This window comes from Nerophis ophidion, unplaced genomic scaffold (genome assembly GCF_033978795.1).
Source record: "Nerophis ophidion isolate RoL-2023_Sa unplaced genomic scaffold, RoL_Noph_v1.0 HiC_scaffold_46, whole genome shotgun sequence".
Lineage (NCBI taxonomy): Eukaryota > Metazoa > Chordata > Actinopteri > Syngnathiformes > Syngnathidae > Nerophis > Nerophis ophidion.
Window position 1 is genome coordinate 407050 of NW_026906968.1, and position 25821 is coordinate 432870.

General features: G+C 39.8%; 1 protein-coding gene across 2 annotated transcripts in view; it reads left to right on the forward strand.

The window, feature by feature from the left end:
- The first annotated feature begins 1754 nt into the window (after positions 1 to 1754).
- LOC133546879 (zinc finger protein 62 homolog) overlaps positions 1755 to 25821 on the forward strand; it is a 29416-nt gene continuing 5349 nt past the window's right edge. The window contains exon 1 of one of the 2 annotated variants that reach the window (XM_061892732.1): positions 1755 to 1886. In XM_061892732.1, coding sequence (XP_061748716.1) covers positions 1775 to 1886 — 112 coding nt within the window. In that variant the 5' untranslated portion in view covers positions 1755 to 1774. Of the gene's footprint in view, positions 1887 to 24050; positions 24412 to 25821 lie in introns of those variants that run through there. The other variant, XM_061892731.1, reaches the window with a different exon arrangement.

Here is a 25821-nt window from a genome sequence, read left to right on the forward strand (position 1 = left end):
GAAACTGCAGGATTTGAAATAAACTGTCCAGACTTTCATTTTGACTTTCTAACAACATCAGCACATATAACATGTGTGACATCATTGTTGTTTGTGTAACACAATCTTGTTAATATGATTCTAACATTTATAGATTAGACACTTCAGTTTAGTGCTTTTATTTCAGTCAAGTACATGAGTTAATATACACATTTGTGTATTTTAAAATAAACAATAATTTGACTGAAAGGGTGAAAATAAACTACATAAAATATGTTACATACAATAAACATTTTAAGTGTAGATATTTATAATTCAGTTTTGTACTTATTCATAAGTGTTTTATTTAAGTTTTTTTAAACAATGAAGTGTTACATATTTTGTTTTCTAATTGTAGATGATTCCATAGATGAACTCCTTTATATGATGTACATATTTGTTTTACATGTGTTCATACCTTTGCTTTTGAGTACACATAAATCCCTCTTAGTTCATATTTACTGGTTCACATCTGAAACGTCTTCTGGACCACTTCTGGAAGCATATTATTATTTACTTTATACTGTACATCATTTAAACAATTGTCCCTACTACAATTTAAAAATGTGTGACTTTATGAATCATTTGTTGGATCTCTATAATCCATTCTATTAACTGTCTTTATTACTCTCTTGTGTAATATGAATATTGTTGTGTGATTGTTTTATATGTATGTCCCCAGACTTTTATGCAATAAACAATGTATGATTCAAATACAATTGGGTACAATAAATGTAGTTAATATTTGCGGGTATGTATTTTGTTCTATTTGTTATCGCAGTCAATTTTGTAAATGTTTTCTTTATATGACTTACATGTAGTTTCCAGCTTACTTCATCATGTAGACTAACTCAGCCTGGAGGATGTGTGTAATGTTGAGATGTATTGGAGATGACTTGGTTTGTTTGGATGTTGTCAACCTGTCAATTGTTCTATTTAAACATGTTGTCAGATCTCACGAGAGAAACAAGCAACCAGCTCTATTACTTCTTCTTCTTACTGGCAGTTTGCAGCCATGACTTGAAAGGTTCATACTGCTATACCTTCAAGGTACTCAAAGGGCTTTGACACTATTTCCACATTCACCCATTCACACACACATTCACACACTGATGGCGGGAGCTGCCATGCAAGGCAATAACCACGACTCATCAGGAGCAAGGGTGAAGTGTCTTGCCCAAGGACACAACGGACGTGACGAGGTTGGTAGAAGGTGGGGATCGAACCAGGAACCCTCAGGTTGCTGGCACGGCCACTCTCCCAACCACGGCAATCCCTTTCAGTGTTTTGTGGAACTGACTCTGACTTTGTCTTATCTCTCTATTTTTGGAGGTAAAACTCTGGAGCTTTTGAAGTGTATTTCTGGTCTTGTCATCCTGGTCCGGACAGAAGGGCGACACGGCAGAGCGACTGGATCCAAACAGACGTCGGAGACGCTTTACTGAACCAAAACTGGCTTTATTACCAGCGAGCGTCATTTACATAGGACTGCAGTTCCTGGGAGGAGGTCAGGTCAAATATGGAGGACTCCTCTCCCGGAGAAGCCAAAGCATCGTTTTATAAAGAAGCATCAAAGTGCGCTCAGACTAATACAACCGGATGCAAACAGTTATTAACGATGTTCACTCTATTTAATACAGTCTAATAAAGGACACATATGTGTACATGGAGGCACAGATTATGTGATGTAACATTATTCGGTATTAAGAAGGAACCTTTATTTTGAAGGCGAGTTGCTTCTTCCTCTTGTTTCCGGATGTCTGCGTGTGGCAGTCTGACGCTCACTTGTTTACACACGAGACGTATTTACGTGATTCAGCGCTTAAAGTTTGTTGTTTCTTCCACGAAGTGCCTTGGAAACATTGTCTGTAAGTCTTGTGTCTTTTATGAGTAACATGAAGACGTTGTGTGTGCGTGTAAATGTAAAAAAATAGTACTGTGTGGAGATAGCTTGTTCTCCTGTTTTAGCTTGTTGCTACTTAGCATTTAGCTTCTTTGCTCGCTAGCTCACTCCTCTAAAGAATGTTTGTGTCTCTCCTCTTCAGTATATCATCTATATTATCCTGTGTTGTTTACAAGCATTCCATATGTACATCTCATTCATTGAGTGTTAGGACTATTTACATACATTTATGAGCACTGTTTACATGCTATTGTATGGGCTGTGTGTGTGTGTGTGTGTGTGTGTGTGTGTGTGTGTGTGTGTGTGTGTGTGCATGTGCGTGTGCGTGTGCGTGTGTGAGTGTGTGTGTGTGTGTGTGTGTGTGTCTGTGTGTGTGTGTGAGTGAAAACTTGTTATGCAGCAAAAATGTATGGATATGTTGTTACTTAGTAGTGTTTATTTGACATATATTTTGTGTCTCTTTATACAGTTTTACAAACAAAAAAGATAACCAAAACGAAAACAAAATCAATACAAGAAAAAGAGAAAACAAAGAAAGAAATGACCAATTAGACAAGAAGAAAGGAAAAGTGCATTCTCTGTGAAAATCACTAAAGCTTCTTAAAGATAAAAGGCCTGGACTCTTTCTTCCATTTCCTTGGGATCTTCATGTTAACTATCTGTCAACTTGTTTACGTCACGGACACAGACACGTAGGACGGAATACAGTTGTTTAATTAATACTTATACACTAAACATGTAAAGGAGGAATTGGTAGTCTGGGACACTAAATAAGGCACACTTGGAAGTAATGAAGTTCTTTGTGTGTGCAGTTGCAGCAGAAGTCCACAGGAGGGCGCACGTTCCCTCTTCATTAGTCTGGTTCTCTCTCTCTCTTTCTCTCTCTTTCTCTCTCTCTCGCTCCCCTCCCCAGTCCTTGTCTAGTTTTATCAGCCAGCCCTATTGGCCATTTTCCTACTTTTTTAACATCAGTCATGTGTCTATCATTATATATATTGTATTGTTTTACAGCCCAGCCCTATGTTTGTTTTTTTCAAATGACTGTTTTTTAATTGGTTTCGATTTTATGTCTTTTATGTCTAGTGACATTGTTTAATCGCCCAGCTCTATGGTCTTTTTTCCATTTTTTTCTATCTTTCTATCAATGTGTGATGCTATTAAATTGATATATCGGTGTCAGCCAGCGATCCTTGGTCCGCTTCCGATGGTGCGGAGGCTTGGAGGCGTGTGTGGACTAATGGAGGGGGTGTTTCCACCAGGCGTGTATGGAGGCCTATTTCATTCAGGGGAGGAGCCAGAAATGATGACGTAAGAAGCCCCGTGACCGCTTCAGGAAGCAGTACAGATTTGCCGGGAAATTCGACAAGTGATAAACCGCCCAAGCTCCATCGAAAATGTTGTCTTTTGAGTCTTGTGGTCAGTTGGGAATATGGAGAGAGAATAAAAACAGTTTTTTAAATGCCACTAGAATCAAAGAAGGATGACAAACTGAATCAAAACAACAAACTTGATGTCCATTTCATAAACATTAGATTACTGATTGTTGTTGGTAACGTCAACAAAACTTTGATAGCACAAAGGTTGGCGCGTTGGCCTTTTATTCTACAAGACGTGAGTTCCATTCTTGGCAACGTCAGTTCCCAATTGTGTTTATCAATGGAAAACAATACACTTATTAAAGTAAAGCTTTCCGTATTAATTATTTTTAAGCAGCTACCAGAAATCCATAGCTGAATAATAGAGAGGTTTTGTGAAAAAATAATATTACAAAAGAATTGCCTAAAAGCAAAAATAAAAATGAACGAAATCTCCTCTGTTCCGTACATCATTGTCCAAGTGACATTATATTGTCATCTTCCTCTTTATGCCATTTCCTCAAGGTGACAGAAAAACATGATACAACCTGCCTATCATGTGATTCTACCATGTTGGCAAAATACAAACACACAATATATTGACATATATAACACATAAAACATGGAATTAGAAGTGAACAGTACCCATCCCTACCAGCAAGTGTTGTTGTACTGGAAATTAATTTACAAACACAACTTCATCACACACAATACTCCACTATGGAATTGTTCTTATATTAAAATGAGAAACAAATCCATCTTTGAACAGCAATGGTTTGAAAAAGGCATTTGGTCACTGATGCACTTTTTGAATGATAAAAGTATTTTATTATTTGAAGATTTCATTAAGTACGACCTGCAAACAGACAAAATATTTTAAACAATTATAAAGGCATTTGTTCAAAATATTGTAATTCCAGTAAATATATATATATATATATATATATATATATATATATATATATATATATATATATATATATATAAATTCTTTACCATTTCTTCTTTATTGTATTTTCTCTGGAACAAAAAAAAACAAACATAATTTGAAAGTTTCCATTCTTCCAAACGCCAAAGAGTTAATTTAAGTAAAAAAGCCCCGGATTCACAACTTAAAATAATTTTTAAGATATTTTGCAATTGAAGACAACACTTGTTTGTTCTGTGATAGGGAAACAAATTAAACTTTTTTTTTTCATGAATGTATGCAAAATAAAGCTCTGTGAGATGATGTACAATATTGGCTTTTGCCTGACATTCCAAACTTTGATTGATATTGTTTTGGGGATGTTAAAAAAGAAAGAAAGAAAAAAAAAGGTAAAGTATGTTTAAAACACAATAGTGGGGATTTTTTTTTAACCCACAAATGTATGTTAGTAAAAACAAAACATCCTTCCACAAACAACTCAGCCATTTTCTCTCACTTTTTATTGCATAAACGTACAAGTACATACATATTAAGTTAAAGTATAAAAAAATCACAACACAATCATCATATTACAAAAGAGAGTAGTAAATATGATTAATAAAATTGATTACAGATACCCAACAAATGATTCATAAAGTCACACATTTTAAAATTGTATAAAAGACAACTGTTCAAATGATGTATAAAGTAAATAATAATATGCTTCCTGAAGTGGTCCAGAAGATGTTTCAGATGTGAACCAGTACATATGTATATCATATAAAGGTGATAATCTATGGGATTATTAACAATTACAAATACAAATATGTCACACTTCAATATTTCATATTATCAAATCTATAAATGTAGAAACATATTAAACAGATTATTGGACAAACAACAATGTCACACATGTTCGTCAAACTAATAATAATAATAACTGCTATAGCAGCCGCAACATTAATGCTGCCACAACGACAACTCTTGCTGACCTACTGCCCTCGGTAATGGCACCATTCCCAAAGTATGTGGGCTCTATTGATAACCTCACTAACAACTTTAACGACACCCTGCGCGAAACCATTGATAACATAGCACCGCTAAAGTTAAAAAAGGCTCCAAAAAAGCGCACCCCGTGGTTTACAGAAGAAACTAGAGCTCAGAAATTATTATGTAGAAAGCTGGAACGCAAATGGCGCACGACTAAACTTGAGGTGCACCATCAAGCATGGAGTGATGGTTTAATAACTTATAAACGCATGCTTACCTTAGCTAAAGCTAAATATTACTCAAATCTCATCCACCGTAATAAAAACAATCCTAAATTTTTGTTTAGTACGGTAGCATCGCTAACCCAACAAGGGACTCCTTCCAGTAGCTCCACCCACTCAGCTGATGACTTTATGCAATTCTTTAGTAAGAAAATTGAAGTCATTAGAAAGGAGATTAAAGACAATGCGTCCCAGCTACAACGGGGTTCTATTAACACTGACACGATGGTATATACGGCGGATACTGCCCTCCAAAATAGTTTCTCTCGTTTTGAGGAAATAACATTAGAGGAATTGTTACAATGTGTAAATGGAATAAAACAGACAACATGCTTACTTGACCCTCTTCCTGGGAAACTGATCAAGGAGCTCTTTGTATTATTAGGTCCATCAGTGCTAAATATTATAAACTTATCACTCTCCTCGGGCACTGTTCCCCTAGCATTCAAAAAAGTGGTTATTCATCCTCTTCTTAAAAGACCTAACCTCGATCCTGACCTCATGGTAAACTACCGACCGGTGTCTCACCTTCCCTTTATTTCAAAAATCCTTGAAAAAATTGTTGTGGAGCAGTTAAATAAACACTTAGCGTCTAACAAGCTATGTGAAACCTTTCAATCCGGTTTCAGGGCAAATCACTCCACGGAGACAGCCCTCGCAAAAATGACTAATGATCTATTGCTAACGATGGATTCTGATGCATCATCTATGTTGCTGCTCCTCGATCTTAGCGCTGCTTTCGATACTGTCGATCATAATATTTTATTAGAGCGTATCAAAACACGAATTGGTATGTCAGACTTAGCCCTGTCTTGGTTTAACTCTTATCTTACTGATAGGATGCAGTGTGTCTCCCATAACAATGTGACCTCGGACTACGTTAAGGTAACGTGTGGAGTTCCCCAGGGTTCGGTCCTTGGCCCTGCACTCTTCATCATCTACATGCTGCCGCTAGGTGACATCATACGCAAATACGGTATTAGCTTTCACTGCTATGCCCCTAAAGCTGACCAACACGCCGGATTGTAGTCAGCTGGAGGCGTGTCTTAATGAAATTAAACAATGGATGTCCGCTAACTTTTTGCAAAACATAACGCCAAAAAAACGGAAATGCTGATTATCGGTCCTGCTAGACACCGACCTCTATTTAATGATACAACTCTAACATTTGACAACCAAAGAATTAAACAAGGCGACTCGGTGAAGAATCTGGGTATTATCTTCGACCCAACTCTCTCCTTTGAGGCACACATTAAAAGCGTTACTAAAACGGCCTTCTTTCATCTCCGTAATATCGCTAAAATTCGCTCCATTCTGTCCACTAAAGACGCTGAGATCATTATCCATGCGTTTGTTACGTCTCGCCTCGATTACTGTAACGTATTATTTTCGGGTCTCCCCATGTCTAGCATTAAAAGATTACAGTTGGTACAAAATGCGGCTGCTAGACTTTTGACAAGAACAAGAAAGTTTGATCACATTACGCCTGTACTGTATATACCTTTATATACATATATACATACATATATACAGTACCTATACTGTATATACCTTTATATACATATATACATACATATATACCTATACTGGCTCACCTGCACTGGCTTCCTGTGCACTTAAGATGTGACTTTAAGGTTCTACTACTTACGTATAAAATACTACACGGTCTAGCTCCATCCTATCTTGCCGATTGTATTGTACCATATGTCCCGGCAAGAAATCTGCGTTCAAAGGACTCCGGCTTATTAGTGATTCCCAAAGCCCAAAAAAAGTCTGCGGGCTATAGAGCGTTTTCATTTCGGGCTCCAGTACTCTGGAATGCCCTCCCGGTAACAGTTCGAGATGCCACCTCAGTAGAAGCATTTAAGTCTCACCTTAAAACTCATTTGTATACTCTAGCCTTTAAATAGACTCCCTTTTTAGACCAGTTGATCTGCTGTTTCTTTTCTTTTTCTCCTATGTCCCACTCTCCCTTGTGGAGGGGGTCCGGTCCGATCCGGTGGCCATATACTGCTTGCCTGTGTATCGGCTGGGGACATCTCTGCGCTGCTGACCCGCCTCCGCTTGGGATGTTTTCCTGCTGGCTCCCCTGTGAACGGGACTCTCGCTGCTGTGTTGGATCCGCTTTGGACTGGACTCTTGCGACTGTGTTGGATCCATTGTGGATTGAACTTTCACAGTATCATGTTAGACCCGCTCGACATCCATTGCTTTCCTCCTCTCCAAGGTTCTCATAGTCATCATTGTCACCGATGTCCCACTGGGTGTGAGTTTTCCTTGCCCTTATGTGGGCCTACCGAGGATGTCGTGGTGGTTTGTGCAGCCCTTTGAGACACTAGTGATTTAGGGCTATATAAGTAAACATTGATTGATTGATTGATTGATGTTATATGTGCTGATGTTGTTAGAAAGTCAAAATGAAAGTCTGGACAGTTTATTTCAAATCCTGCAGTTTCATTTGCTGCTGCTGTTCTCACCAGCACACTTGTGTTTCTTACACTGCTACTTAGAAGACAATCTTTCACCACACACACTGCAACTCAACACTTTTTCTCCTGGGTGTCTTCTCATGTGTGCTACAAGGCTTGATCGTCAACAAAAGTTTCTGTTGCAGATTGAACAGGAAAAAGGTTTTTCCCCAGTGTGTGTTCTCATGTGTCCTTTCACATCTGTACTTCTTGTAAAACCTTTACCACATTCTGAGCAAGAAAAAGGTTTTTCCTCCAGTGTGTGTTCTCATGTGTCTTTTCAGACTACAATGGTATTTAAAGGTTTTGTGACAGTGAGAAGATGTGAAGTGAGTGTTGTCAGTGTGACATGTCTTATCATCTTTAGAGTCTTCATCATCAGTGTCAGGAGAGTGTGACGTTGTGTCCTCACTATCTGATAGTGGAGCTAAGAGCTTGTCTGCTTGTGATCCTCCACAGTGGTCTCCATCAGCTTCTGTTGTCATGTGTTGTGTTGAGCTGCTGCTTGGAGGCTCCCCCCCTCCCCTCTCCTCACTTTCACCTTTCACCTCATCATCTTCACTCTTCACAGGGACACCAGTCACTGGGAACTCCTCCAACCATTTAGGCTGACTGATGCCCTCTTCCTCCTCTTCCTCTTTAATGTGCGGCGGCTCTTGGTCCTCCTCTTCCTCTTTAATGTGCGGCGGCTCTTGGTCCTCCTCTTCCTCTTTAAAGTAGGGTGTCAGTGGGTCCTCCTCTTCCTTTTTAATGTGAGGGGTCAGCAGGTTCTCTTGCTCCTTAAAGTGAGGGGTCAGTGGGTCCTCCTCTTCATTTTTGATGTGTAAGATCAGTGGGTCCTCCGCTTGCCCTTTAATGTGAAGGGTCAGTTTAACATTATGGGTCTGTGGCGTCTCGCCTTCCTATTTAATGTGGGGGGGATGTGGCTCCTCTCCTCCCTCTTTGCTGTGCTGGGAATGTGGTACCTCTTCTTTCTCGCGTATGTTGGGGGACTGTGGTTCCTTCTCCTGCTCATGAGGTAGAGGTTCTTCTTCAACGTCTGCGGGACAGGAGAAAACAAACATTCTTGAGAAAAGTCCAGCTTTGCTCAGTCACATGAGACATTGTCCTGCACCAACATATGATCTCACAATCTCATCAGTTTCCCCTCACAGCAGTCAGGGTACTTCCAGCTGACACATGAAGAAGACCTTCAGGGGAATGCCTTCCCAGGCCAACGTCCAATCCCCCTTATTCATATAAAAACATCCTAAGATTCATTCCTGCAATCCATACTAGTGTGCTGTTCTCCCTCTGAATAAGTCATACACACACAGGAAATAATGTACCACATGCCAGCCTCCATGCTGTAGTACTAGTGATGAGCTCCCCCTGCTGGTGGACAATAATTTGTGATTTTCACATTCATCTTTAGAGACATGTCTGTTCTAAAAATAGCATGAGCATAGTCAAAATCCATCCATCCATCCATACATACATTTTCTACCACTTGTCTCGTTCGGGGTCATGCATGTTGGCCAAAAAAGATGACATCTGTTTTACTTTCATTTCGATAGTGTCACCACAGTTAAACTGGGAAGAAGTAATGAGATTACTGACTACACCTTCAAAAGATAACTTGTTTACCTTATTAATAATAGTATTATTGAATGAATTTAGTGTGTTTCTAGACACTCAAATTGTGTTACAGTGAGAACTGAGAAGCTACATTTAATTATTATAATAATATTAAGTAGATGAAGAAATTCCTGAAAGAATTGTGTGTGAATTCTCCAATGCTGAAGTTGAACTGAAAGGTTGACAGAATGTAGTATGAATGTAAGAATAGTTTGAATGTTGAAGAGTTTGAATTTCGGGAAAACTGGGATTTTTTTAAGTTCTTAAACCAACATGCTTTTTTTGTGCTGACTCAGAGGAATGTTTTGACAGTGGACCGGTTGAAATGGGTTGAACAATGTGAAAGGAGTCATTGCACTAAAGAAGGTTGGAAATAAGGTTAGGAAAAAATGTGAATTCCTGGAAATGTGTTGAACGTGGAAAAATGTTTTTTTTTAATTTCCAGGATGAATTGAATGTGTTGAAGGAGGAATGGTTTGAAACATGTGGGAATTGTGGAAATTTGAAAAATGGATAATTAATTTTGAAAGGGGAAAATGTCCCTAAAAACGGGGAATTCCAGAAAATACGGGAATTTATTTTAATAAGTGTTGAAAGGGAGCACACAATTCCTGAACACACTGAATATTTTGAAGTTGGAACGGTTCTAATCAGATGAAAAATGTGGGCGTTGTGGAACTTTCATTTTATTCCTTTCAATGGGAATTTCATGGAATTTTTTGAGAATTTTAGGGAAAGCGGGAATTTTTTTTTTAAATGCTAAAAAAATTTGAATGTTCTGAATGAGTTAAAATGGTTGGTGTTGGAATTTTTCAGACCGGTTCAGAAATGTTGAAGTCGTAACATTTTTAATTGAGGAATGGTACTATGGAATTCCTGGAACCGGGATTTTTTCTAGTTCAAAAAACAACTTTGTTTTCTGTCCTGATATAAAGGAATGATCTGACGGTGGAACGGTTGAGGTGGGTTGAAAAGTGTTTTAATTTCAATTTCCAGATTTAGTGGAATATTTTGAAGGTGGAATGGTTTGACTCGGTTGAAAAATGTGGAAATGGTGGAATTTTGAAAAATGGCTGATTCATTTTGAATGGGAAAAAATGTGCCGGAAAACTTGGAATTCTGGGAAATTTTGGAATTGGTCAAGGGAAAGCCCGTGATTAACGAATAGGCTGAACAGTTTGAAGTTGGAACAGTTTGAATCGGACTTCCTGGAATATTGGGAAAACCTGGAATTTTTTTGTCCTAATTAAGTTGAATGATTTTTCCGGTGGATGGGTTGAAGTGGGTTGAAAAATGTGGTCGACAGAAAAAAGGGTGAAAAAAGGGTTGATTGTTATGAAATAATGATAAAGGTGAATCCAATGTGTACTCAACCCATTACATACATACACAATCACCTGGAAAAATACATTTCAGTCTATGCCTGGGCCCCTGGAGACTGAGGCCATATATATTCCAAATATAATCCCTAATCTATATTCTTTTACTTAACCCAGTGTTTTTTTAAATTTGTTTATATTGCTTTATATCCTATGTTTTCTGAATGCAATCCTAATATATCTCCCACTTCTAACCTAATATTTTCTTTTGCTAACTTATTTTCCAGTATTTCTCTTTCTCTATTATATTTCCTACATTGTATTAAGACATGGTCAACATTTTCTATCTGGTGGCAAAAATCACACAGCCCTGTAGTATGTTTCCAATCAATTTTAGTGAACTATTTAGATATGTATGTCCTAATCTCATTCTAGTAATAATGTCTTCTTCTTTCCTATTTCTACCCCCTCCTCTCATGACACCTACTCTCCTCTGGACTTTGTAAAACTCTCTACCTTTTGTTTCCTTATTCCAATTATCCTGCCACTTTTTATTGTGTTCTATCTTAATGATGCTCTTCACTTCTTCTTTACTGTGCTTAATCTCCATGTTTACTTCTGTTTTAGTGCTTGCTTGTTTTGCGTATCTATCAGCTAACTCATTTCCCACAACTCCTACATGAGCAGGAACCCAGACAAATGTTACCACACCTCCCGCTGTCACGCGTTCGGCGCACTTGTTGCGCGGAGTTGCCACTTCGTGGATGCACACACTACCAGTCAGCAGGATTGCAGGTAAGAATACGTTTTAATATAATAAAACAAAAGAACACTGGTGCAAAAAAGGGGAAAAACAAAGCGCGTGCCAATGCACGGAAAGCTAATGCTAAAAACGTTAGCAGGAAACAGAAAACATTAAACAACGTGCCACACGCACGTGAAGCTAAGGTGGAACTTAGCACAAAATAATCGAGGGCACAAGGATACAAAACGTGACGTGTTGCGAAAAGCAAGTAATGGACCGAGGACGAACTAAGGAACCAGGTGGGCTTGAATACACAAATAATTATTAGAAACAGGTGTGTGACAGGAGCCCGTGAGGAGGAACACAATACGTTGCCATGGTGACTAACACAAACAAGGAAGTGCTCAAACAAGGATCGGCAGAGTCCAGAAACAAAACATGAACAAAGACATAAATAGGGCAAAACCATTAACGATCCGAGTCACGGATCGTGACACTACCCCCCCCCCCCCAAGGGGAAGGTCCCAGATGCCCCAAAAACCCCAAAATACAAAGAACCCCCCCCCCCACAACAAGACAGTCCAAAAGAGAAGGGATGGCGGAGGGAGGACCCGGTGGAGGGTTGGAAAGTCCCGTGTCCCGAATCCACCGAGGACACCACAGGCGGCGGCCGCGGCCACAAAAGTCTAGGCGGGCAGGCCCGCAGAGGCCACATCCGTGGCTGACGAGGGCCAGGGCGCGTCCTGCGGGGAGGACGCCCTGGGAAGGGCCACCACCGTGGCCGGCGTGGGGGTGGAAGCACCCGCTGAGGAGGACGCCCGGGGTACGGCCACACCCCTGGAGGTGGAAGCGCCCTGCGAGGACGACGACCTGGGCACGGCCACACCCACATCCGACGCGGCTCCGGACCTGACGCGCGGCGTGGACCCGGGCGCCGACGTCGACTCGGGTGTCGTATTGGAGGCCGGCTTGGAGGCCGGCTTGGAGGCTGGCTTGGAGGCCGGCTTGGACTTTGACTCGGACTCGGAGGCCGGCTTGGACTTTGACTCGGACTCGGAGGCCGGCTTGGACTTTGACTCGGACTCGGAGGCCGGCTTGGACTTTGACTCGGACTCGGAGGCCGGCTTGGACTTTGAACTCGGACTCGGAGGCCGGCTTGGACTTTGACTCGGACTCGGGCTTGGACCTTGACTCGGACTCGGAGGCCGGCTTGCACCTGGACTTGGACTCGGAGGCCGGCTTGCATCTAGACTTTGAGGTCGAGTCCGGCGTGGTGCCGTCGCGGGAGGTTGGCGTGGTGCCGGTACTGGGATTAGCCTTAGCCGTGGACTTGGCGTTGGAGGTTGACGTGGTGCTGGCACTGGTGCAGGTGGCTTGTCTGTTGAAGCGGGCGGAGCCAGCGGCAAGGCAGGCAGCAACCTCAATGGAAGGAGGTCCGCCTGTGCCACTGACACGCCATCAGCCTTGCCCCCCCCCCCCCCCCCCCCCCCTCAGGAAGCAGATTCCAGATGGAGTTGGTGGGGGGGGGATTTGTGTGAGCTCGGAGGCAGTCGAGGGCATGGGAGGGTGGGCGCTTGGAAGCCTGGGAGCTGGCACCGCACGCGTCCCTCAGGCAGATTTACAGCAGGTGCCGGGGAGGAAAAGCCACATGGAAAGCACCTGGCAGTCGCTGCTGAGGGGAAAGTCCTGCACTCCTTTTGTGCACGACCCTGCGCGGCGCCTGGTCGCCGCTGGAGTCCTCTCCTCCTGGGTGGTGTGACGTCACCGCGCGGCGTGCAGCGCGCTGAGGGGAATGTCGGGGTGGCTTGAGACTGGGAGCGAAAGCGTTCCTCCGCGTCCGCTGTACTCGCCATGAATAGCTCCCAGGCCACCACTGCTTCGGCTGGGAGATCCTCTTCCGGCAGCTCAATGTCGTCCTCGCTGTCCCATGGACAAGAGTCTGCTCGGAGCTCCCGGAAGATCTCCGATTTTTCCTCATCGGAGAGGAACACCTGTTCTTGCTGGGGCTGGAGAGTGCGAAGTGGCTTTTGGCTCGGTCCATTCTGTCACGCGTTCGGCGCACTTGTTGCGCGGAGTTGCCACTTCGTGGATGCACACACTACCAGTCAGCAGGATTGCAGGTAAGAATACGTTTTAATATAATAAAACAAAAGAACACTGGTGCAAAAAAGGGAAAAACAAAGCGCGTGCCAATGCACGGAAAGTTAATGCTAAAAACGTAGCAGGAAACAGAAAACATTAAACGACGTGCCACACGCACGTGAAGCTAAGGTGGAACTTAGCACAAAATAATCGAGGGGCACAAGGATACAAAACGTGACGTGTTGCGAAAAGCAAGTAATGGACCGAGGGCGAACTAAGGAACCAGGTGGGCTTGAATACACAAATAATTATTAGAAACAGGTGTGTGACAGGAGCCCGTGAGGAGGAACACAATACGTTGCCATGGTGACTAACACAAACAAGGAAGTGCTCAAACAAGGATCGGCAGAGTCCAGAAACAAAACATGAACAAAGACATAAAAAGGGCAAAACCATTAACGATCCGAGTCACGGATCGTGACACCCGCTTTATTTATCCTGTAGATTGCCTGAACTATTTCATAAACTATATCTAGTCTTGTTTCTGATGTTATGTTTTTTATGCTCATCAATTCACTGCTGGAGTCCAAGCACACGACTACTTTCCTTGCTTTGTTTTCCTCTATCCAGTTAACTGCCATATAAATTGCTACCAATTCCCCCGTAAAAACAGATAGTTTATCACTAATTCTTTTATTCAACACTATATTTCCTTGTGGGATAACTGCAGCAGCTCCTACTTTACTATTTATAGTTTTTGATGCATCTGTGAATATCATGATGTTATCAAAAAACATTTCCTCAATCCAATGTTCTATCTGGTAACTATTTAAATGTCTATTCTTCAGTAACTGCATGTCTACCTTTGGGTTGTCATACATCCACGGTGGTATTGCAGGAATTGGTACTGTAGGGCTCACTTTAATATTGTCAATTTGTGTTTTTTTACATATATCTCCTATTATCCACCCAAAACTATTCATTTTATTCTTCTCTTTTTCTTGGCAGTTTATTAGCACTTGACGGGTTGGATGTCCTTGCTTGGATCCTTTGAAGTTTGCCCAATAAACTGCTGAGAGTTGATCTCTCCTCATGTCCAAAGGTTTTTCATTCATTTCTACTTGTAATGCTGCCACTGGAGTAGATTTAGTAGCTCCACAACATAATCTTAACGCCTGCGACTGGATCCGGTCTATTTTCTCAAGTAGAGTTTTTGAAGCAGATTGATAAATAATGCATCCGTAGTCAATAACAGATGGAATTAAAGTGATATATATTGTTTTCAATGTCAACCTATCAGCCCCCCAATCTTTACCCCTCAAAGCCCTCATTATATTTAACACCTTTTTACTTTTCTCCACTATTTTGCTGATGTGGGTTGACCAGTTCATATTTTTATCAAACCATATTCTTAAATATTTAAATACTTGTACCTCGTCTATGTTTTCTCCATAGAGTTTTATTTGGAGCTTGTTTTGTACTTTCCTCTTCGTAAGATGTATGACTTTTGTCTTTCCAACAGAGAATCTTAAACCCCAAGCCGTCCCCCAGTCTTGAATATTATTTACCGCTTTTTGAATCTTCTTTTCTACATGATGTGTATTTCTACCTCTCTTCCACATCACTCCATCATCAGCAAACAATGCCACCTCCACTAACCCTTCCACTTCACTAAAAACTTCATTTATCATGATGGAAAATAGTACTGGACTTATTATACTCCCTTGTGGGGTCCCATTTTCCACTTTGTATTCTCTGCTATATTCATTCTCTATTTTTACTAATAATGTTCTACTTGTTAAAAAGTCTTTTATCCATCTGTACATTCTTCTCTAATCCCAATCTTATTTAGTTTCATCAGCAACCCCTGTTTCCACAACATATCATACGCTTTCTCTATGTCAAAAAATACCGCAATTATACTTTCTTTATTTATTTGTCCTTTTCTAATTTCCTCTTCCAGCTGCACTGCTGGGTCATTTGTGCTTCTTGCTTTGCGAAAACCACTTTGGTAGTTGTTTATCATTTCTTTTGACTCTAAATAATATATTAATCTTTCATTAATCATTTTTTCCATTACTTTGCCCAAATTTGAGGTCAATGCTATCGGCCTATAATTTCCTGCCTCTTCCGGATCTTTCCCTGGCTTGCATATTGGAATTATTACAGCTGCTTTCCACTCAGATGCTCATTTTCCTTCTTCATATATCCTATTATATAATTTCAAGACCACTTCTTTGCCGATGCTACCTACATTTTTGATCATTTGATAACTCACCAGGTCTTTCCCTGGCGTCGTATTTTTAACTTTTTTTTTAAATTTTGGCTTCAGCATGTTTCTTGAATACATATTATATGTGGTTTATTTTTCATATTATTAATATATCCCTGTAATTCCTGTCCGTTTGCTATCAAACTTCTGGCATTCCACTGAACAATTAACATGGCGTTGGATTGTGGTCACATGACTCGGTCTCGTCTACTCTCTGTAGCTCACCTTGCACCTGTTCCCAGGATAGTTCTTTTACATTTAAAAACTTTGCTGCTGCTTTGACAATTATTTTGATTTTCTCAGTCTTGTTTCTAGCCTGTTCTGTACAGTTTATTACGTAAGCCAGGAATACAACTAGTTTGTCCATGGAAATTCCTGTATTTGCTGCCTCTTGTTTTTTATTTCTTGAAATATTCTCCCTTCTGTCCTGTTCTGCCTTTTTTTTAATTTCTTATTTTAACTGCCTCTTCGTATGTAATATTTCTTTCAACTCTGATTTGCTGTACTTCTGTTGCCTGTTTTCTTCTGATGCAGCCCCCATACGCTGCTGTGTGATTCCCGCCACAATTACAACACTTGACCTGTTCATTTTCTCCACATTGTCCATATTCATGCTCCCCTCCACACCGTCCACATCTCATCTTAGCATGACACACACTAGCTATGTGCCCATAGCGTTGGCACTTGAAACAACGTACTGGGGGTGGCACGTAAGCTCTAACATAGAAGCTTAGATACCCAATCATGATTCTCTCTGGTAGGACCTCCTCTGCAAATTGCACTAGCACGGATTCGCTCTCAGTCTTTTCACCGTTCCTAAATGCCATCATTCTTTTCATCATAGTGACAGTTCCTCATTTTATTTCTCTTTTCAGATCATCTAAATGTTCTCCTCTTGGGATTCCTGTCACGACTCCTCTTGCCCCCTTTCGTTCTCCCACTTCGATTTTTTCCTTTATTATTTTGTTGCACAGTTTTTGTAATCGCATTGCTTTGTTCTTTTGCTCTCCATTTTTGCATTTAATCAACAGCCGTCCGTCCCTGAGCACCTTCGCTATCTCCACCTCTCCAATGTCCTTCTTTAATCCCTTAACCAGTGTCATCAAACTAATGTCATTCATATCTTGGTTTGATTTAAATGTATAAATGATCTTATATTCATCCATCATAACCCTTTTCCTCTTATCTACCTCTTCATGGTCTTCATGCACTCTTTTAGCACTCGACTTTCCTTCACTCCCTCCTCTCCCCTTCTTTCCTCTCTCCCCTCTAGTCCTATCCATTTCCATACTATCCTCATACATCCCGTCACTATCCCCTTCCATCTCCATCCAGTCACAAAACAGTTTATGCTCAACCGCCAAAACAGATTTAGACACTCTCGCCGCCGCCAAATTCACTCCAAATGTTTGGTAATTCCGCGTCTCTCCTTCCGGAAGCTTCCACCCGTCGTGCCGACTCTACCTCAAACCTTGTGTCGGTGTGCGTGCCGCCTTTAGAAAGTCACGTGACCAATCATGAGCTGTTTGGGTCACGTGACCGATACGCGAACTGTGTCGCACTGGCACCTGCGCGCCAAACTGTGTTTATAAGGAAGTGCATCTGTCAAGGAGATGCTGCTGCCAACAGAATCGCCGCACTTCTGTCCTTGTTTTTTTTTTGTCATTTCTCGTCGTCGGAGATCATTTCCGCCGTCTGGGAATATTTTGATCATATATCGGAAAAAAATGTATTTGTGTTAATTTTCTTGTCGTTTCATTAAGTCTCCACTGGAGACTCTCCGGTATTGTCCCGCCCACACAACCATCCTATTAATTACATTAAAACACAGTAATGATTAATTTCTCCGGTAGCTGAGTTGGTAGAGTGAAGGACCACAAATTTTCATATTGATTCCCATAGGGCGGTTGTTCGAGTCCAGCTCGCCCCCAGTTACTTTTTACCATGAATTGCTTAACGTGGACCCCGATTTAAACAAGTTGAAAAACTTATTGGGGTGTTACTATTTAGTGGTAAATGGTACGGAATATGTACTGAACTGTGCAATCTACTAATAAATAAAAGTTTCAATCAATCCATCAACAGTGCGTATTCAGAGCGCATGTTAAAAAAAAAATCCCACTCCACAAGTAGGTAGATAGATAGATAGATAGATAGATAGATAGATAGATAGATAGATAGATAGATAGACAGATAGATAGTACTTTATTGATTCCTTCAGGAGAGTTCCTTCAGGAAAATTAAAATTCCAGCAGCAGTGTACAGAGTTGAGATCAATTTAAATATAAGTAAAAAGTAAATAATGGGGGTTTAAATGGAAACAAAAAAGAGAAATATTATAATGAGAATAAAAACTAAAAAGCAACAATGGGAATAACAATATAACAGTAAAATAAGAATATAACAAGACAGAGTAGGCAGTAGTGAGCATGTTATGAAAACGTATTGCACTGTTATTGTTTTGCATCCCCTGTCATCCTAGTACCCCCCCCCCCCCCCGCCCCAGCGAGGAGTTGTACAGTCTAATTGGCCTGTGGGACAAAGGAGTTCTTGAGTCTATTAGTCCTGCACTTGGGATGAAGCAGTCTAGAACTGAACAGGCTCCTCTGGCTGCTGATAACACTATGCAGAGGGTGACTGGCATCATCCAGGATGCTCACTAGTTTGTCCACAGTCCTCTTCTCTGCCACCCTCACCAGTGAGTCCAGTTTCATTCCGATTGTAGAACCGGCCCGCCTGATCAGTTTCTCAAGTCTGGAGCTGTCCTTCTTAGATGTACAACCCATCACTACTTATTAGCGTCCTGCTCACGTCTTTCTCAGTCCATGTGGCGTGGCGCAGTGGGAGAGTGGCCGTGCGCAACCCGAGGGTCACTGGTTCAAATCCCCACCTAGAACCAACCTCGTCATGTCCGTTGTGTCCTGAGCAAGACACTTCACCCTTGCTCCTGATGGTTGCTGGTTGGCGCCTTGCATGGCAGCTCCCTCCATCAGTGTGTGAATGTGTGTGTGAATGGGTAAATGTGGAAGTAGTGTCAAAGCGCTTTGAGTACCTTGAAGGTAGAAAAGCGCTATACAAGTACAACCCATTTATCATTTGTGTTTACACGACAGTTGGCACACTTGACGTTACAAAGCAGTACTGCTCTGTTCTGCTGCCTTCCTTTTTTTTTTAAAATGTTTATTTATACATTTCAACAATTACAAACAGTAAGCCAAACAACAATATAAAACATTATGAAAACAGTACAAAACAGCGCTAGGGGGTTGTAAATTCAAAATAACAAAAATAGAATACAAACAAATATATATATACAATAAACGTTTGATGTTTCCCTCTTACACACATGGAAGAGGGATGTGTACCATGGTTATGAGTTGTTTTTTTATTTTATTTTTATTTATTTGTTTTTTTCCCTTGGCCTCAGTCTGCACCTTCTCTCCAGGGCCCAGGCAAAGACCGATTTTTTAAATTTTATTTTAATCTTCTATTTCCCCCCCCCCCCCCCCTCCCCCCCATTGTTTACCTTTATCTCATCTTTTTTGTAAGGGGCGCTGGAAGCCGGCAGACCCGTCAGCGATCCTGTTCTGTCTCCCTGTAATGTTTGTCAAAACTTGAATGGGATTGTGCTGAAAATTTTAATTTTCCTGAAGGAACTCTCCTGACGGAATAAATAAAGTACTATCTAATCTAATCTAATCCAAACAAAGTGCAAAGCCATAGGTTCATTCAGATTCATTAAACAACTTAAATTTGGAACACAGCATCATTGTTTTCACAGCTTTTTTGTTGTTAGAGGTAGAGAGTGTTTTAATGTAAAGTTCCAGATCTTTTCTAAAGGCACAAAAGATTGGTCGGGTATTAAGAAACTTACATTTATGAATATAAAACTTAGCCAATAAAATAATGAGGTTGCAAAGGTAGAATTCCTTTTCAAATTTTTGTTCATAAAGTGTAAAACCAAAAATCACATCTTTAAAGCAAAGCACAAATTTGTCATAAATATTGTCCAGGATGAAGCGACAGATGCCTGCCATAGTGATGGAGTGTTTTCACAAGTATAAAACAAGTGGTTAACAGTCTCTGGGTGCATGTTACATAACATCAATGTCCTTCTTCTATTTAACCATTACAGTCTTTACAGGGTAATAACCAGGAATGATTTTAAATGATATCTCTTTGACTTTGTTGGGAAGTAAATACCTGTTAGGAAGGGACCACGTTTTGACCCAACAGATGTCATTTACAACATTATTCCAGAGGGAAATGACATAGGAGACAGACACACAATCATTTTGGAATAAGCTCCGGATTTTTCTGTTATTTTTTTGATCAAAGCAAAGTTTCCCCACAGGAGTGTCAAGTGGATCATTCACAATTTTTACAGCAGAAAGAGGAGGTGTGTAAGCCATGTACAACATAATAACACCTGTTGGAATGTACAACATAATAACACCTGTTGGGATGTACAACATAATAACACCTGTTGGAATGTACAACATAATAACACCTGTTGGAATGTACAACATAATAACACCTGTTGGAATGTACAACATAATAACACCTGTTGGAATGCACAACATAATAACACCTGTTGGAATGTACAACATAACACCTGTTGGGATGTACAACATAACAGGTGTTGAAATGTACAACATAATAACAGGTGTTGAAATGTACAACATAATAACAGGTGTTGGAATGTACAACATAATAACAGGTGTTGGAATGTACAACATAATAACAGGTGTTGGAATGTACAACATAATAACAGGTGTTGGAATGTACAACATAATAACACCTGTTGGAATGTACAACATAATAACAGGTGTTGGGATGTACAACATAATAACAGGTGTTGGAATGTACAACATAATAACAGGTGTTGGAATGTACAACATAATAACAGGTGTTGGAATGTACAACATAATAACAGGTGTTGGAATGTACAACATAATAACAGGTGTTGGAATGTACAACATAATAACAGGTGTTGGAATGTACAACATAATAACAGGTGTTGGAATGTACAACATAATAACAGGTGTTGGAATGTACAACATAATAACAGGTGTTGGAATGTACAACATAATAACAGGTGTTGGAATGTACAACATAATAACAGGTGTTGGAATGTACAACATAATAACAGGTGTTGGAATGTACAACATAATAACAGGTGTTGGAATGTACAACATAATAACAGGTGTTGGAATGTACAACATAATAACAGGTGTTGGAATGTACAACATAATAACAGGTGTTGGAATGTACAACATAATAACACCTGTTGGAATGTACAACATAATAACAGGTGTTGGGATGTACAACATAATAACAGGTGTTGGAATGTACAACATAATAACAGGTGTTGGAATGTACAACATAATAACAGGTGTTGGAATGTACAACATAATAACAGGTGTTGGAATGTACAACATAATAACAGGTGTTGGAATGTACAACATAATAACAGGTGTTGGAATGTACAACATAATAACAGGTGTTGGAATGTACAACATAATAACAGGTGTTGGAATGTACAACATAATAACAGGTGTTGGAATGTACAACATAATAACACCTGTTGGAATGTACAACATAATAACAGGTGTTGGGATGTACAACATAATAACAGGTGTTGGAATGTACAACATAATAACAGGTGTTGGAATGTACAACATAATAACAGGTGTTGGAATGTACAACATAATAACAGGTGTTGGAATGTACAACATAATAACAGGTGTTGGAATGTACAACATAATAACAGGTGTTGGAATGTACAACATAATAACACCTGTTGGAATGTACAACATAATAACAGGTGTTGGAATGTACAACATAATAACAGGTGTTGGAATGTACAACATAATAACAGGTGTTGGAATGTACAACATAATAACAGGTGTTGGAATGTACAACATAATAACAGGTGTTGGAATGTACAACATAATAACAGGTGTTGGAATGTACAACATAATAACAGGTGTTGGAATGTACAACATAATAACAGGTGTTGGAACGTACAACATAATAACACCTGTTGGAATGTACAACATAATAACAGGTGTTGGAATGTACAACATAATAACAGGTGTTGGAATGTACAACATAATAACACCTGTTGGAATGTACAACATAATAACAGGTGTTGGAATGTACAACATAATAACAGGTGTTGGAATGTACAACATAATAACAGGTGTTGGAATGGCATCAAATACAATATCAAATTGTTTGGGAGTCACAGGTATCTTAAATTGGTTGAGAAATTCTTGGTAATTAAAAAGTTGACCTTCCTTATTGAAAAGCTGACTCACTAAAATAATGTTATTGTTAAACCAATTGTTGAGGAAAAGAGATTTCCTTTTGTAACATATGTCTTTATTGTTCCAGATGAAATATTTGGTAGGTGAGAAGTGGTGCTTGTATAAAAGAGAGCATGCTAGAAGGGCTTGTTTGTGGAAGTTTGAGAGTGCAACAGGAATCCTGTCAATGTTAGAATTACACAATAGCAAAAATGTTAGGCCTCCAAGGTTAGAGAATACATGATGAGAAATAAAGTTCCAAATTGAGGTAGGGTCTTTCAGGTAGTGTCTTATCCAATTAATTTTAAAGGTGTTGTTTAGTGTAGTGAAGTCAAGAAAGTTTAGACCACCCTGATTGTAATTGTTCATTAGAACTGATTTATTTATATACTGAATTTTGTTTTTCCAAATAAAGTCAACCAGTATTTTGTCAATAGTTTTACATATTTTTGGGTAATAAAGCGTAATCTTACCGGCTGTCCGTTCAGCTTTTGCTTTTGTCACAACTGTGGGTTATCGTCAAGGATAGCAAACCTTCTCCCATTCTGTGCTGCGGTGGCGTCTTCTGACTTATGCTCTCCTTGATTAGACGCAGCTCTCTAATTATCGGGCTCGCGCACCAGCAGGTGAGACGGGAGCGCGCGGCGCTCTTTCTGCGCGTGAACGTGAATAGATGGGGTGATCATATAAACAGACTGGCTGAACTATATTTTACCTGGGGTTGCCAAGGTGAATAGGGGGTGCCGATGTACTTTACCATAAAATATTACTTTATCTTATTTTTTTAAATGGGTTTTGGCTGGTTGCCAGGTCGCTGAGGTTACGAGCACGCGCATCAGCTGACGAGACAGCTATTTGCCGCTAAAGTCACTTTTTACACTTAAGAGTTCATCTTTCATGTTATCAGTTTGAGAACTTTTTTTTCCCTCTCTTTCCATTTTTCCTTTCTTTTATTGTAACTGGATCTGTGTACTCTTATTTTATTTTAATATTTTCTACCGCTTGTCCCTTTGGGGTCAATTATATCCATTATTTCGGAATAATTCCCACCAATAGAGTTATTTTTGTGTACATTAAAATATTCTGATCTACATCTCATCTCATAACTGATACTTCTCATTGTTTCCTGGATTATTTATTGTTATTTTCTTATTTAGAAATGAAACCAACGATTCCGGAAATGCTAAAGTAAAAAGTTTGATGTATGTTGCTGTTAAAGTGAGACAACTTGAACAAGTTTGACTCGTTAATAAAAGTTTGAGCAACAAATGAAGATGCAAACTATTCACTGATTGATGTTGTTGAAAAGAGAAGAGCGTCAATAATAATGAGAAGAAATAAATGAGAGTATTTTGGATGAAATGAGCAAGTAGGAATGAGGTGTAGGTAACAACAATAAAAACACGTGGAAGGGTGAATTTAAATAATTCAGGCAGTAATATCGCTACAATTTCTAGCACTTTCACTCTTGTCATTGCAATGAATGTCGCACGGGGGCGCCACTGAACCCCAACATTAAAGCTTTGTTTGATATACTTTGAATTTATTTTTAAAAAAACAAGACACTCTTTTATATCACATTGTTATTCAAATAAATATTACAGGAAAGAAAAGCATGGTAACAGTGACAGCAGGCAATATTTTGCCTCTTCGTCCACTCGGCTGTGACGTCATTCCCAGCTTCCGGCGTAAACAGAAGGTAGCGGAAGTGTGCCAACTGTCGTGAAAGCACATCGACGCAGAAAGCCGCAAGTACGACTAATAAGTAAGTCTTATTATTTGTTCTCCAGTTTATAATATTTACGTCGTATAAAATACATCTTTGATTCATTATTTAAGGATAAAGTGGTCTCGATGCGCTAGAAGCACTGTGCCGCTTCTCGTGCTATCTTTGCTTGTTAGTTAGCTTAGCTGGCTAGTTAGCTTAGCTTGTTAGCTGCTAACAGAAGACACAGAAGTTATCAACACATCGCTAAGTAGAGATCAAGTGTGAGAGTAAAGTGTTGTGATTGTGTGAAAATGTGCGAAAGAAGGATAGCAAAGTATGAGGAGGAACTTTGTCCAACAAAAGAGGAGAAGGAGCGACAACATCAACTACTGGACGCTGTTTTCAAGAAACATCAAGTTGTGTTACACAGAACAGGTTTGTTGACTTCTTACTCTCACATCTTTACTAACTTTATATTTCATTATTAACACTTTTCTGCAATATATTGTGTATAAGAAGTTGTGTTGTCTTGTGAGGATGATGCATTCCGTCTGCTACTTGCAACGTGGTCTTGCAACCACGTGGTTGTCTGTGTTCTGTGGAATGTAACTACTAAAGATGAGTTACATATCCCAGTCCATTTGTACTACAAACTGTCAGTGGTGGAACAAGTCAGAGCCGGGCCGGGGGCATGACACAAATAATAAAGCTAATTCTACCATCATTTTACAACATACACATGCCTTTCTGCCATGTGTATCTTTAACCAGGTTTTAAAACGTTTGCCAGCCATTTTTGCTGAAATTTTCATTTTCCCGACATGCATTTATTTTCTCACTTTCACCACAGCATCAACCCGTTCACAGGATGTAGAAAACAAATCAAAGGGGATCAGATTTTTTCTTTTAACTTTGCCTATCGTTCACGAACCTTATGTTAAACAATAACATGTTTTGTTTTTTATTTTATGCATTCTAAGTTCTAAAGAAACGTCAGCAAAATCTTAACTATCCTAGATGTATCCATTGAGTCAATGGGAGCGCCTCTATTCCGCTCATTAAGCCCCCTAAATAATAATTAGTTGATCAATATAATATACCCAGAAGTCATATTTTAATCGCTATCTCTTTAAAACATGCTGTAAAAATGCATATCCTCTGGAAATATGCCTTACAATAGCCACAAACTGGAGGATACATGTTTAGTTAGGATACGATTTAAATAAATAGTGTAAAGGTTTTATGGAAATTTCCAGGGTGTATCCTGCCTTCTGCCCCCCTGTGAGTCCAAAAGGGACAAGCGGTAGAAAATGGATGGATGTATGGGAAAAAGGCCCATCATAGACAGGCCTCAAATTTTTACTTTTTAAGGTCAAGACAAGTGATGCCTTAAAGGAGGGCTCATATTTTAGGGTACCAAGGCAAGTTTTGAAGGTCACCAAAGCAAAGGTTTTTTTCTTTCCTGTTTAATTAAATGCAGAATCGCTCACATTTATTTGTGCAATAAATCTTTGGACAATTTTGACCCCTACTTTGGGTCAAAGTATAATAGTGTAAATGCATCAATAAGTTAATTATGCTTGTGTAAGGTTTTTTTCTTTAAACTTTTATTAATAATATACCTATTATTGTGAAGGGGAAAGTGTGTTGCTGTTCTCAGCTTGATGTGTGGAGGCGACAGTTGCGACTGTTGCAACATGGATGATGTCGTTCACAACAACACAAGCAGATGAGATGTGTTGTGGGTGTATGGATTTTCTTTAATAGCTTTAGCTTCGTAGTTTAGTCGCTATTTCGAATGACCGCCTCAAGGATGGGACGGTTGAGTGTTTATAGGATGAATGAG